The sequence below is a fragment of the Pan troglodytes genome, chromosome 12 (genome assembly GCF_028858775.2).
Source record: "Pan troglodytes isolate AG18354 chromosome 12, NHGRI_mPanTro3-v2.0_pri, whole genome shotgun sequence".
Lineage (NCBI taxonomy): Eukaryota > Metazoa > Chordata > Mammalia > Primates > Hominidae > Pan > Pan troglodytes.
Window position 1 is genome coordinate 79,241,911 of NC_072410.2, and position 15,795 is coordinate 79,257,705.

Sequence of the window (15,795 nt, forward strand, 5' to 3'; positions counted from 1 at the left end):
TGAAGTATCCAGAAAAGGCAAGTTTATAGAGACACAAAGTAGATTGTGCTTTCCTACTGCAGGAGAATAGGGAGTGACGACTAATGGCTCCTGAGTTTCATTTTGAGGTAATGAAAATATTGTGGAATTTAGTTAGTGGTGATAGCTTCACACTTTGTTAATATAGCAAAAACCACTGAATAGCATCCTTTAAAATAATAAATTTTATATGTGAATTATACCTCAATTAAAAAAAGTAATTTAAAAGTGATTTTAAAACAATCATGCAGTCACCTTTGGAGGTTGGTATGGCATGAACTAATTATTTTGAAAATGATCAATATATGGAAATAATTCTTTACTAACTGATGAACAGGGTAACCAAATAGCAGATGAGGAAAAGCTTTAAAAAAATAAAGTTTTTCTGAGGATGTAAATGATTAATGCAGAAGGCCTATAGAATATCGTGATTTTGCTACACCTAATGGAAAATGTAATGATCATCATTGATCGCTAATGAGAGCACTTTATAAGGGATATCTTAGTCCCTTCGGGCTGCTATAACAAAATACCACAAATTTATTTCCCACAGTTTGGAGGCTGGAAAGTCTAAGATCAATATGCTGGCAGATTCAGTGTCTGGTGAAGGCTTACTTTCTGGTTCATAGATAGCACCTTTTAGCTGTGTCCTCACATGGTAGAAGTGAGGCAGCTCACTGGGGCCTCTTTTATAAGGGCACTAATCGCATTCGTGAGAGCTCTACCCCCATGACTTAATTATTTCCCAAAGGCCTCCACCACCTAACTCCTTGGAGTTTAGAATTTCAACATATGAATTTTTGGGGAACACAAATATTCAGACCATATCAGGATGGATCAGGCAGATAGGATTAGAACCGTCTGGTCCATCTTAATATTACTAAAAAGACATGTGTCTCCTGCCATCAGTCTATTGAATCAAAGGAGTTTTGTTTCAGAGGGTACCCATTCACTTTGTAAAATAGTCCTCTACAGTTTTGTTTAAGATGTGCATTTCTCAACATCTCCAGGCACTCCTGTTTTAATTTTACTGCATCTGGCAGCCTTTGTCAGAAAGTATGGCTTAGGGCAAGATGGAGTCTGTGTTTCTGTTTTCCTTTTCTTTTTGTGTTTTTGTGTGATTTCTGAGAGGAGAGAAGGTCCCAGATATCTTTACCAAGTCATCTTAGACCTAAAAGTCTTTGGGAACTACCTCACTAGATCAGGTAGAAGATAATCCAGACCTGAATGAGGGCAGAGATTATATTGATAAAGTAACAGCATGGATTGATTTGTTATTTGGGGATTAAATTAGGCAGGGCACATAGTAGGGCCTCCATGGATGTTTGATGGCTGTTGAATGAACGTAAGTGAATCTGTTCAGTTTTAGGGTTTTATTGCATTTTTGATATGGATTGTGCCAGTATATCTGTAAAGTTCACTTCTATGGCTACCATGCATGACTTGAGTCAGTTCTGGGCTTCTAGAGGAGAGGTTACAAACTGGTGGCCAGTAGGACAAACTAGCCTACCACTGTTTTATTTGGCTTTCATGGTGTTTGGTTCTTTTTTTCCTTTAATTTCCTGCCAGCATTTCAAAATAGATTTCACATAAAAACCAGGGTTTCTGGCTTCTCTTGAAAAAGCAGATGATCTGGCAAAACTGGACTTATATTTCCTCATGGCAGCAACTCAGCTGACACTGACTGCATTAGACCAAGTCCACTGCTGCCTGTGTCACTCACTGTTCCTGTGAGCATTTGAGCTTGTGACTCTAAGGGCAGTGCTTTCAGGAAGCTGTTTTCTAAATCTTAACGTTACTTTTAGTGATCTTTCTACTTATATTGCTATTTAACACACCATGTGGTTATGTCACTTACTTAATTAGAGTATAAGGTCTGTAATACCAGTAAGTATGTGTTTTCTGTTTCTGGATCTCATCCATGGTGCTGGTATAGGGCCTTACACACTGTAGCAAGGTGAGTACATATATATCTCTACACTGATTTTTACAGAGTAATTGAGGAAGCCTATAGTGCCAAAACAGTCAAGACCCTTTTATGCTCTTCCAAAGCATCTTGACACATTGGTTTGGAAAAGATAGGGAAAAGATTATTATCATCTTGGAGAAATAATTTGTGTTTATTCATGGTAATTCCTGCCTCTTATCTTTACTAATGTTATCAGTTAATTTCAGTATTGAAATTACTTGATAAGTTACTTGCATTGTGAAGCTGATAAGCAACATTTTGGATTTAACTATTTTCTTAGCCATATTAATTACCTGGATTCTTTGAAGTTAGGATTTTTGGATTTTCTTTTTGTTTTTTTAAAGACAGGTTCTCACTCTTTTGCCCAGGCTGGAGCACAGTGGCACAATCATAGCTTACTGCAGCCTCAAACTCCTGGCCTTATGCAATCCTCCTGCCTCAGCCTTCTGACTACCTGGGACTATAGGCATGTGCCATGGCTGTAAAAACAACAACAACAACAAAAAGTCAAAAGCAAAACAAACAAAAAAATCTCTAAAAAAATACTTTTTTTTTTTTTTTTTTTGAGATGGGGGTCTTACTGTATTGCCCAAGCTGGTCTCAAACTCCTGGCCTCAAGCAGTCCTTCCACTTTAGCCTCCCAAGTAGCTGGGATTACAGGTGTAAGCCACTGGGCCTGGTTCTTTGAAGTTAGGTTTTATAAGTATTTTCTCGTAGGTAAAATGATTTCAGAAAATAAGTGGAAAGAGCTGAGGTTTTACTGCAATCTTCATTGTCAGGAAGAATATAGAAAAATGAATTTTTAGAAAAGTGTTATTTGATGCTCTAAGTGCAGGGATATAGTAAAAACTGTTGATGGTAATATTAGGAATATAGGAAAAGGCTGTGTTGTGTGCATGTGATTGGGTTGTAGAGCTCAATTTAAGTCATTGAATCGATGACTGTAAAGTTTTTTTTTTTAATTATTTTATGAACACAAATCTGTCTTTTTAGCCTCACACTAGCCAGTTAGGTAATGATTTTGAATTATCTAGTTTGAACATTGTAAACGTTGGTTTCATGCCAAGAATATTTAACCCTTATTGTGTTTTCGTTTGTACATTAGGTGCGAAATTCATCCACACTTCTCTTTAGTGCCTTGATCACAAGAATTTTTGGAGTTAAAAGGGCAAAGGATGAACATTCCAAAACAAATAGGTAAGCTCCATTTAAGGCTAACTTTACTTTTTTTAAAAAATACAATATTGTCCTGGCCAAAAACAAATTTTGAAATTGTGCCTACTGTTATAGATTCATCTAGAGCATAAAACTATAAAAATACTATAATGAATTAACCTATGCTGCCAAGTTATAAACCCTTGGGCAAAAATATCAACTGTTTAATAAGTGGACCTTTCAAAGCAACAAAAATTTAGCAAGGTAGCAAGGGGTGAAATGTAGAGCTTGTTTCTCCATGCAAAAGCTAGTGTTTTTTTTTTTTTTTTTAATTGCATCTTCTTTAAGTAGTCCTGAAATGTCTTAACTTTACTTGTATATATTATCCTAGCTTGTATAATATCTTTAATTTTATAGGTGGAAGTTTAAATGTTTATCATCCTCTCATTAGAACATCTCTCACATTACCTTTGCATTAAACTCTCGTACTAAGAGGAGCACCTATATGTGTTAACCACAAGAAATAAACAGTGCTTTTTACTTTTGGTCTTTAGTTTTATGTTTAACCTCTAATTTGTTTTTGTCTTAAAAAAACAGCTTTTTTGTTATGCCTGAAAAGAAACCTGTGGAACCATTTTGATTTTGGGTAGTTTTTAGATAAAAATGCACAAGATCTGTTTGTTTTTAAAGAAGAAAAGCTTTGAATAGTTGTTATTTAGCACTTAAGAGGATTTAATGGTAATCTAATTGACTTGCAATTGTTAACACTAGATGTCACTGTTGCTGCACATTTAATTACTTCCTTAACTTTATTTAGGATCCAGTTTGGCCCAGTGGTCTTTCTCTTGAGGATCTAGAGTTATATTCAAAGCCCTATTCCCTTCTTACCTAAAAAAGTCATTATGCTTCATATTTAAGTTTTAAGCTAATGTTTATTGAAATGCATTTTTGTGTGATGGAACTAAATCTTAGGAATTAAAAAAATATGAAATCATTTTGTGATGTACTAGTGATAATTCTAATGAAACCTACTATGGTATTTCCGAATTATCATTTAAATTGCTTCTTGTCACCCTGTAACATTCACCAGATATTTAAAAGGAAGGTAACTGGCTGTAAGTATAAATCCCTTGAGCATGTTCAGGCAATACCAGAGAGCTTTTTAATTTTTTTTTTAACTGAGTATTTTTTAAATAAATAAAACATTACTCTTGTGGAGGGATGATTATAATTTTTATTTTTTAGCCTGTTCTTAAAGAAATTCTTCCTGTCACTAACTTGAAATCACTAATATTTGTTTCCCCTTAGCTTTGTCTATTTTGTTAATAATTCTCCAGTGTGCTACAGTTTAAAACAGTTGGGTCATGTTATAAGGCCTTGATAAATACTGGTATAAATGAAATGTGATATTAAGTCATCAAACAAGTAAAATTAATGTTTAAAACTGAACTTGAAGAAAATTTTTTTTTGTTTTTTATGAAGTGATTCTTGAATGTATATATAAATATATATACATTTTACTATGTATAGGAGAAAATGATCAGAAAATGAGAAAACCTCATTTAGGTTGTATCTGAGGGAGGAAGAATAGGGCAGTGATACCATACAATTTTAATTTTTTGCCAAAGTTACAATGATGGAAACCTCCATTATAAATTTATTCCTCTTGGATAGGAAAGATTACAAAATATATAAGATTTCTAGAAAAAAGGAAATAGGAATGAGAAGTTTTTAACTGTGAAGAATGTGAGAGCTTTTAATTTTAGTAATCTGAAGATCGATATGGACCATTATGTGTACAAGGCTTCTGTTCCCTGTTTAACCCATGAAGATATATTTCTTGGCAGCTCCCATTAGGTTTGCTTTGCAAAACCTTTAGTGTCTTAAATTTGCAGTTGCTTGTGATGGTTCTTTTAGTTTTAGTTTGTTTAATTATGTCACTTTTAGTTTAAATGTTTATATGCCCGTTCCTTCCAATATTAACTTTCTGAAGGAAGGACCTTTTTCATCTGTTCTGGGTACGTAATGGGCACTTTAAGAAGGCTAGTAATAATGATATCTTGGTTGGTTACTTATCCACCGGATAACTAACCTCAGCCGGTGACACACCTCACAAGTCAGTTGTTTCCTTTCACAACCACAGATTGTCCTTCTCGCAATTTGGAAATGTGTGTTCTTGGTCAGAGGGAACTGGACATAAAAAGAACATCTGCTTTTTCCATCTAATGGGAAATAAAGGTCTAACTTGGAGTAAACAAACCTGGTTTCTAGGCATTTTGCTGCCACTGGAGATGACCTTAATAGGCCCCCTTATCCACTTTGCACTTCAGTTTCTCCATCTATATACCAGGAATAATAAGATCTGTGCTGTCTACTCCTAGGGCTGTTGTGAGGATAAAACAAACTATTAGAAGTTCATTTTCTTTAAAATATTGGAAGTCCTAGGCAATTAGAGATATAGTTTGGTTTTTCTTTCTGTTACCACTTCTGTGATTGTACTCATCTGATTGTCTTGCTCTTAAGACCGTGCTTTTTGAGGACAAGGTCAGTATCTTAACCATTCTTGGGTACCTAGAGTCTAGCATAGTATCTGGCATATAGAAGGCATATAGGAATAATTGCCTAATGAATAAGTAAATTTTGTTACTAGAGGAGAAATAAGAAATCTGGTTTCTACTCCTGCGTTTGTTACAATATAACCACTATAATCAACTGAGACAAAATAGCCAACCTCTCTGGGCTTTGGTTTTCTTCTCTGTAAAATAAGGTTTGGAATATTCCTGAGGTCTTTTCTTTTTTTAAAATACTAAAGTAAGGCTTTACATAATGTTACTGGAATTGTAAGTTTGGTAAAATGATGTATTCCCAGTGCCGTAGAACAGTCCCTGTCGCATAGTAGAGACAAGAAGTTCCTGTTTCATATATAAAGAAGGGAGCAGAGGATCCTTTGTAAGTGTGTAGAGTGTACCTGTAATGACTGAATTTTTGCACCCATTAGTCTTATTTTAGATATGTTTTTTGGGTTTTAAAGAATGAGAAAACACAAGTTTCACTTGTGCTTTTAAAATAATATTATTACATTTTAATTTTTAAAGCTCTTTTCCTTTCTGTTTATTGCTGCCTGACTGACTTGGCCTGACAGAATGAAGAACTGATTTTATGTAAAATCAGAACCAGCAAAGCTCTGCAACCTGTGCAATATGCATGTTTTCTAAAATAGCCTCCATCTCCATGTGAGTGAGCTCACCTTCATAGCTCCTCATTTCTTATAGGACAGGAGCTAAACTAATATGGCGCTTAGCTCTAGGTCTTTCCTTTTAGCCCCTGTGTGTATTAACTTTCAGCTGTGAGTCCCAGCTAAATGATACATGTCAATATGTAGCAATCAGAAAAGGTTTATTTTTGACTTCTTGGAGTGTGCTTTGCCAAAGCTTCATACAGGTGCTTAATGTATAGCATTGTCTAGCTTTTGCACACTCTCCACCTTAAATCAGTGAGCCAATGAGAATTTGAAAGCACTTATCATGAACTCAGTATTAACATAATAGGGGAGTACATGAAGAATATAAAACTTGGATCTTACTCAAGGAGTTTACAGTTCAGTTAGGAAGACAAAAATTGTTACATGTGAGTCAGATACAAATAGGAGACACCATATAAAAATCACCTGTACAATGTGATGTGAGTGATGAACACATTAGAAATTTATAAATGGTAGAATTGAGTGGAGTATATGTTGGGGGGAAGTAGTATTTTTTACAAGGCATTGGGAAATGAGTAGATTTGGGGTACATGGAAACAGGTAGATTGAAAGAGGAACAAAATAATAGTTTTGTTTACTGTGTTAAGGACAATCTCTATTCTGTCTTATTAAAGAGAGCTCATATTCAAATTAATAGCTTAGGATAATTTAGTACAATTTAAGAAGAAAATGTGTTTCTAAAATCATGGGATGATCCAAGTAAAATTGTTTCTAGTGACTATGTTGGGAGATGTTAAATTGTATTTATTTTATTTTCCAGGGTATAAGTGATAGAGAATTATTTTAGTTATTTTTCTTAGCATTTTAGTGGTGTAGGTCTGGAAGGATCCTTCAAGGGGCATCTAATCCAGTCCAGCATCGTGCTTATAGAGAGATTTTGAAGCAATTTCCAGACAGACTGGCTTCTCTCCTGTTCTTCATGTTTTCTAGGAAAAGAGATTCCACAAGTTTCTGTGGTTACCCACTCTATTGTTTGGGAAAGAATTGAATTCTCAAAACTAAAATTGAAAGCTGCAGGGCAATTGGGTTTTCATATTTTAGAGAATGTAATTATTAGAATTCAGAATAGCTTATTTGCTTCGAACTACATAGTAACTTGTAGCAAGCCCTATTTGGCCAAATTGAAAAACAGAATTTTCTTTTGACTGTGGCCGGGGTAATTTTTTTTTCTTTTTTTTTTTTTTTCCCCCCAAGACAGAGTCTCGCACTGTTGCCTGGGCTGGAGTTGAATGGCAGGATCTCAACTCACTGCAACCTCTGCCTCCCGGGTTCACGCAATTCTCCTGCCTCAGCCTCCCGAGTAGCTGGGATTACAGGTGCACACTACCACACCTGGCTAATGTTTTGAAATTTTTTTTTTTAGTAGAAATGGGGTTTCACTACATTGGCCAGATTAGTCTTGAACTCCTGACCTTGTGATCGCCTGCCTCAGCCTCCCAAAGTGCTGGGATTATAGGCGTGAGCGGCCAGGGTAATATTAACATCCTCAAACCCAAACAGTTCTAATTTTCTCCACTGAACAAGCATTTATTATGTTTTTACTCTGGGCCAGGCCCTTTGCTAGTTACTGGGATCCAAAGATAAATCAGAAATACTCTCTGCCCTAGGGGACTCCAAGTCTGATGAAGAATATGGCAGTTATCTGTGGTGGTGGAGTCTCTGTTCAGTTGTGTAGAAGGACAGGAGAAGTTGTGAAGGAAGGTAACATTTCTTTAGTGCGTGGGCCATGCCAGACCCTTTATACATGTCTAACTTAGCCGAGATCGCAGCTCTGCGAGGTAGGCAGTATCATCCTCATTTCACAGAACAGGGACCTAAGGCTCATGAGGTTTAGCTACTTGCCTGTGGCCATACAGCCAGAAAGTGGCAGAACTGGAACACAAAGCGAGTTCCATCTGTAGAGCACATGCTGTTACACACCAAACAACGGATTCCCTCATGGGCAGGGTGTCACCTTTTTGGAGTTGGCTTTAGATTTTATTTTGTCGGACTCTTTGGGAAATTAGCCACTTCACCCAAAGTCTGAATGTTGACCAATAATCTCAAATCTCCCACATAGTAGGTTGATTTTAGCAGGAAAGGTAGGAGTAAACCAAAGGAGAATTTTGTTTTGGGTTGACTTTAAGATTCTTTATCTGGATGGTAAAAGACAATAAGGATGTGTACTTTTTGGTGCATGAATGTTATTTACCTCAATGAGCCCCTCGCTGTTCTCATGTAGACAGAGGTGAGGGAGGAGCAAGGCTCAAGGTTTCTAATGTCAACCGGGAATGTCGTAAAACTATGAAGGTAGAAATCTTAGTTTTCTGGTTAGAAAGTAGAGAATGAATGAAATTACCCCAATAAGGATATCAGTGTTGCTAGCAAGAAATTAACTTTTTTTTTTAAACATTTATCTCTATAAAACTCTTATGTTTGATAATAGTTTGGTGCTACTGATAGAGGATTTTGAGGCTTATGATAATTCTTATGATTTCTCTAGACTTAACTTTCTCTAGAGTGTGTGCTTATGTCTTTCATTGATATCTTTAATTAAAATGATACTAATAACCATTATTATTATTTGTTTTTATCTTTGAGAGGACCTAGGAAGTCATCCAGTCTCATTCTCATTTTGCAGATCTGAAAATTGAGGTGCAGAAAAGTTAAGCAATTTGTGCAAGGTCACAGAGCTAGTGCTGGTGATAGAATTTAATGGTTATTTTTAGTTCACAATAAGCTCAACTAAAACATTTTAAAAAATCAGTCAATTATTTAGAAATGAAGTTTCTGTTAGCAACAATAATACTAGTTTGGATTCAGATGATTCTGATTTAAAATATGAAGTTAATTTTCTCAAAGAGGTGCTTTAATTATCATAAGATTATAAATATTAATGATTTGAAAGTAAGTTAATAGCTCTAGTGTTTTGGTATAGTCTGGAGTGTCATTCATGCATTTTCCAGAGTTGTTTGTAGAATTAACATTCAATCATTTATCTACTCTTTAGGCAGAGTAGATAAATGAGTATTTTTGGAGACTGAGAGGTAAAGTACAAGTTTTGTGTAACCCTGGTTGAGATGTTCCTAAAGTCAGAATTAAGTCTATACTGACACTTTGGCCTGTTAGAGAGTTTCATGTTTCAAGTTTTTGTTCGTTCTTAGGTTCATAGATTACAGGTAGGAGAACCACAAATAAAGTTTTTAACTGAAAAGAAGTTCTTCAAAAGAAATGTTTTCATGAACTTGAAGTGGGAATTAGTCATTGTGTTCTTAAATATTGACTCTTACGTGGACCAAGGAATCTTTATTTCTAAGTACTGCTTCAGGCCATTGTCTTCTTTAATAACTAAGGCATTGTTGCTTTAGTTTGAGCATGTTCTATGGAATTTTGGCAATGCATGTATCCTCTTTCTGCATCTTAGTAAAAGCATGAGTAAATATTTTTTCTTAGCTTTGGTATTTTTGTAGCTTACATTTTATATGGGCCAGACTAATATAATGTAATACCAGGATTACATAATTTAAGACGTCAGGATTGCTTCCAGGAGTATGAGATAAAGTCTTCATTTATCAGGGGGTTTACAAGCAGTATTTCTTGCCCCTTCAATACCTGTAGAGAAATACCACTGAGCTATTTTCCAAATGAGAAAATGGAGTCTAAGAGGTTAAAGCCAGAGGGAACAGTTTCTTTAGAACTTGGATAATATTTCTTTATTCAGAACTTGGTCCTTGTAACTACTGATTTGAGTAATGTACGGTTTGGAAATCTCAGGAATTTCCAGCTATTGTTGTTATACATTGAACTTTTAAATAAAATATACTCTTAATTTTTTCATTGAATACTCCTTATGGACCTTGGCATCCTGGTATGTACAAAAGTAGTTTATAACACGTCTGAGATTTCAAGGAGTTTACCATTTATTGAGAGTTAAGACCAACATGGAAACTAGTTTAGGAAATGTGAGTATCAAACTCTCTGGCACTGACTGTCAGGGGATAAGAGGTCAGAGGAGGATGAGGCCATTCTCCATGTAGCAGTCTGGGTTGAATCCGGACTTGAAAGGATGGTCAGGATTTCAATAGGTAGAGAAGAGGGTGTTGCATATGGGATCATGTAACATAAACAGAGATGTAGAAGTTGGAACACACATTGTACATGTCTAAGAAAATTAAAAGATGAATCAGATGAGGAAAGAGAGGACATGATGGAAGTGTTCATTCAGTCATTCATTCCTGGAGCAAGGATTCATGGTCACTTAGTCTGCATAGGCACTGTAGTAGGTTCTGAGACTATCAGTGAGTGTGGAAAACAGACATGTCAGGAGACTAGTTTGAATTTTACAGAACATTAGGATTCATTTAGAAGTCTTTGTATCAGAGTATTCTGTGATAAAACAATTGCTTTAGGAATTATTTGAGAAGTGATTGCATTCTGTACCACTGGCTGGTGGGCATGGAGAATGTGATGCAAGGCCTTGAAAGGGAGTTGCTCATGAATAAGTAGCTCTCTCTGTAGATTTTAAAGCCTGGTTACAATTTGGTGTGATTATTTCTGTGTTTAGTGTTTGTGTGCCACTTCTAAACTGAGTAGCAGCTATGTTAACGGGGAATATATGTCCTATGTTTTAACGAATACTAGTTTTCTCAAGAAATTAAGAGATGTTTAGTGAAAAATAGATTTTTCTGTTATTCACTGACTAGAAATGCTGAATTAAATAATGACAGGTTTCTCAGACCTGTGCTATGTGTTTTAAGAATCATCAAGAGTGGGATATAGCATGCAGTATGAGCATTTCCCTAAATTATTTGACCATGGAGATTCTCTCTCTTCCCTTCTCTCTCTCTCTCTCTCTCTCTCTCAAAGAACATATATTGCCATTTTTTTTCCATCCAACAGTTTGGGGAATACTGCTGTCGGGATACTGATTAAGGCAGGTGAAAGGCATATTTCTGATTATTAGGAGCAGTAGATATATCTACTGTGAGAAAGACATATATATTTGAGATATATCTTGGCAGCAACAGAAAGGATTAGTTTTAGTTACAGCTAAATACACTGTAAATTATCCCACATTGTCAGATAAAAATGTAAAATAGCGTCCTACATATAGTAGGTAGTCAATACATTTGAATCTAGGAAAATTTCATAATTGTAGACCTTTAAAAATTCTATAATAACCAAAATGCCTCTTTGAGAGAATGAACTTTATATTCTAGGTTAGAATCTTCTAATATTTTGTCAGAAGAACATAATTTCCATTTTCCCAATGATTTGACCATTAGTATGGGGAAGACAGTGCCTATAATACAGTTGGTGAACTGATCAGCAAGATTAGTACCTAACTTGCATGACTGTGATATATGTATCTGTTTGTGGGGTGGGTGAAGAGTGCCGACAGGGAGAACGACATAACATAGTAACCAGCTTTGAAATACAGTCTTGCTAGTAAATTAAGGAGCATACTCTGTTGTTGTCATTCCTAATCCCCACAGTAATAGCACCGTCTGTTAACATTTACCCAGAGGCTTGAAATAATTCAGACTTATGCAGCTAGAATGCTTTTGGCTGCAAATAACAGTAAACCCAAATCAAAATTTAAATACAGACAACTTACTATCCCATATATAACCAGGAAATTTTAAAGAGGATTGATTCTTTTGAGGTTGAAAACATCATCAGAGACTCCGATTTCCCTTCATGTTTCTGCTGTGCCATCCTTGATGTGATGCCATGAGCCCCAGGCAAGCTTCCTTCATGGTTGCAAGATGGCTTCAGTTCCAGCCATCATATCCAGACACTGCAGTGTCTAGGCACAATACCCAGTGGCCTTGTGCATTTCTGTTTCTTTTTAAGAGCAACAGCATTTCCTCTTGTTTATGTTCCCATGTTCCCACCTCCACACTCTACACACTTTTCTTCATATCTTGTTGGCCAGAGTTAACATCTTAGCATGCCCCAGCTTATCCCTGGTGAGGGAAATAGATCCACCATAATTAGACTAATAGGATTCATCAGTTGGGTCTGGGGTTGGTGCTGGTCCTCCCCGAAGCACGTGACTACTCAGAAGGGTGAATACTCAACCAAAATCAGTTCTGTTAAGAAGAAGGATGAGATAGAGGAATAAATATTGATTAGGCAACTAATCATGTGTGCTACTACATTCTTCTAGGCTATCTGAAAAGCTCTGAAAATGTTTGTGTTAAGAACAGTGACTTAAGACTATGTATGTAGTATTTTAGCTTAATAGGAAAATATGTTTTTCTTTTATGTATTTTCTTTATGTAATTATTAAAAGTTGTGAAGTAGTACAAGTGTCTAGATATATGATTCCATAAAATTCATTCCTGTAAGCAGCTTACATTATAAAAATCTCACCCAGGAACAAAGTCTGTGTCTTTACACATGACTTTACAAAGTTTTGTAGAACGTTAAAATAGAGATTCTGAGTAGAATGTAATCAGTTCCTAACCAAGAAAATGCTATTCTGCAATATGAAATGTCTCCCTGGTTCAGAGCTAATCTCTAACAAGCTAACAGAATGTTAACATTGTTTTTTAATATAAACTCTAATTCACTTTCGAATTTCACCTCTATATTATCACATTGATTTTCTTCTTGTAAGGCCAAATAATGTGAAGTCAAATAGTCTTTCTAGGTTTTTTTTTTTTTTTTTTTTTTTTTTTGAGACAGGGCCTAGCTCTGTCGCCCAGGCTGGAGTGCAGTGGCACAACCTTGGCTCACTGCAACCTCTGCCTGCTGGGCTCAAGCCATCCTCCCGCCGCCTCAACCTCCCAAGTAGCTGGGGCTACACGTGCGTGACACCATGCCTGGCTAATTTTTGTATTTTTTGTAGAGACCGGGTTTCGCCATTTGCCCAGGCTGGTCTCAAATTCCTGAGCTCAAGTGATCCACCCACCTCAGCCTCCCAAAGTGATAGGATTACAGGTGTGAGCCACCATGCCCAGCCGTCTTTCTAAATTTGTTGGAATTATTAATTATTTTTATTTATGAACCAAGTGTTTTGATGTAACTTCTTGGTCTGTGAACTCAACTTAGGTCAGTTGTGCTGAACAATCTCTCTTTCTCTGTCTGCTAGGTTTCTTTCTTTTCTGACCTCTAAACTCTAAATGTTTTTTTCAGCATATACTGCCTCTATAGAAGTGGTCCATGAGGCGATCTGGGTCAGGGCAGACCGCTCAGGCTTAGTAGAAGACGGGGTCAGACTAACTTCTCTTGAGAAAGAAACAGGTTACTAAATCTTGGAGGGCTAGAATTTTCCACTCTATAAACACAATTCTAGAAGCATCTAATACTCTTCAGACATCTTCATCTTTCTTTTATTTATCTCTATGATCACTCAAATTCTGAATACCTGAAGTTGATTTAGATACATATAAATGGTCAATTGCATACTTCCCTCCTTCAATTCACTTGATTTCTTCTTTTGCCCCCTATAAGCAAAGCCTTCTTATGCCGCTGGTTCCATTTTCTATGGTTAGTGTCCTGTTTAGGTGATTCAACATTTTTTTTCTTCATCATTCATTCAGCACAGACGTTTGCAAGGTTCAAGGATCTGAGTACTAAGGGGAGTACAGACATTTATAAAATATGGTCGAAATCTTTGGGGAAGAGTGGAGGAGGAGAGATAACACTTGAACTCGGCTGTAAACGTAACTCTGAAACAAAGTGGAAAGCTGTCAGTACTCTGTGAACTCCTTTCCTCTCTCTCAGGGGAAGAGCCTGCATGTTACACTCCTCCCATTTCCTCACTTCAGCTTCACTGTGTAATTGTACCTAGAACAGAGCTCTTTCTCACACTCTTAAAACACACATCCTCTTTAAACCCCTTCCTCATTCCCATCTCTTTAATTCTTCTTCCATTAAGGTGAGAAAATGTCATCTATTTCTGTATCTTTCTTCCTTCTTTTGCTCTACCCATATGACACTTAAGTGATTCAGGTCATAGTTTACAAACACAGAGCAGTATTGATGATATGCCTCTCCTACCTGTACAGTCATGCCCCACATAACATTTCAGTCAATGACAGACCACATACATGACGATGGTTCCATAAGATTATAGTGGAGCTGAAAAATTCCTATCCCCTATGATGTCTCAGCACAATGTGTTAGTCGCATGTTTGTGGTGATGCTGGTGTAAAACCTACCTCTGCTGTGCTGTCAGTTGTATAAAAGTCAAGCATGGGCCGGGCGCGGTGGCTCACACCTGTAATCCCTGTAATCTGGGAGGCCGAGGCAGATGGATCACCTGAGGTCAGGAGTCTGAGACCAGCCTGGCCAACATGGTGAAACCTCGTCTCTACTAAAAATACAAAAATTAGCTGGGTGTGGTGGCGGGCGCCTGTAATCCCAGCTACTCGGGAGGCTGAGGCAGGAGAATCGCTTGAGCCCAGGAGGCAGAGGTTGTGGTGAGCCAAGATCGCGCCACTGCACTCCAGCCTGGGTGAGAGTGAGACTCCGTCTCAAAAAAAAAAGCCTAACATGTACGATTATGTACCATAATGTGATACTTGATAAAAAACGATGATGTTACTGGTTTATGTATTTACTATAATATATCTTTTATTGTTATTTTAGAGTGTACTCCTACTTATTAAAAAAAAAGTTAACTGTAAAACTGGCTCGGGCGGGTCCTTCGGGGTTATCCAGAAGAGGGTATCGTTCTCATAGGAGACAACAGCTCCATGCTTGTTATTGCTCCTGATGACCTTTCAGTGCGACAGAATGTAGAGGTGGGATATTGATGATCTTGACCTTGTGTAGGCCTAGGCTAATGTTCATGTTTTCTTTTTAACAAACAAGTTTAAAAAGTAAGATAATAAATTTTAAAAATAGGAAAAGCTTATAGAATAAGTGTATAAAGAAAGGAAATGTTTTTGTACAGCTGAATAATGTGTTTTAACCTTTGTTACAAAAGATCAAAAAGTTAAAAATTTTAAGTTTATAAAGTAAAAGTTACAGTAAGCTAAGATTAATTTACTATAGAAGGAAAAAAATTTTTAAATCAATTTAGTGTAGCCTTAGGATACAGTGTTTATAAAGTCTCCAGTAGTGTACAGCAGTGTTCTAGGCCTTCATGTTCACTCACCACTCACTCTGACTCACCCCAGAACAACTTCCAGTCCTGCAGGCTCCATTCGTGGTAACTGCCCTAGACAGGTGTGCCATTTTTTTTTTATCTCTTATAGCATATTTTATTCTTTTTCTATGCTTAGTATGTTTAGATACACATATACTTACTGTGTTAGTATTGCCTACAGTATTTAGTACAATAACATGTTGTACAGGTTTGTAGCATAGGAATAATAGGCTATACCATATAGCCTAGCTATGTAATGGGTTATACCATGTAGGGTTTTATAAGTATACTCTATGATGTTTACACTAT

At 36.5% G+C, this 15,795-nt stretch overlaps 1 protein-coding gene across 7 annotated transcripts in view; it reads left to right on the plus strand.

Annotated features, from left to right (window-relative positions):
• The window catches only part of THADA (THADA armadillo repeat containing), a 362,434-nt gene that overhangs the window by 107,395 nt on the left and 239,244 nt on the right, over positions 1–15,795 (plus strand). For all 7 annotated transcript variants that reach the window (XM_001141804.8, XM_024354330.3, XM_024354328.3 and 4 more), the window contains one exon: positions 3,093–3,184. In XM_001141804.8, coding sequence (XP_001141804.3) covers positions 3,093–3,184 — 92 coding nt within the window. The remainder of the gene's footprint in view (positions 1–3,092; positions 3,185–15,795) is intronic.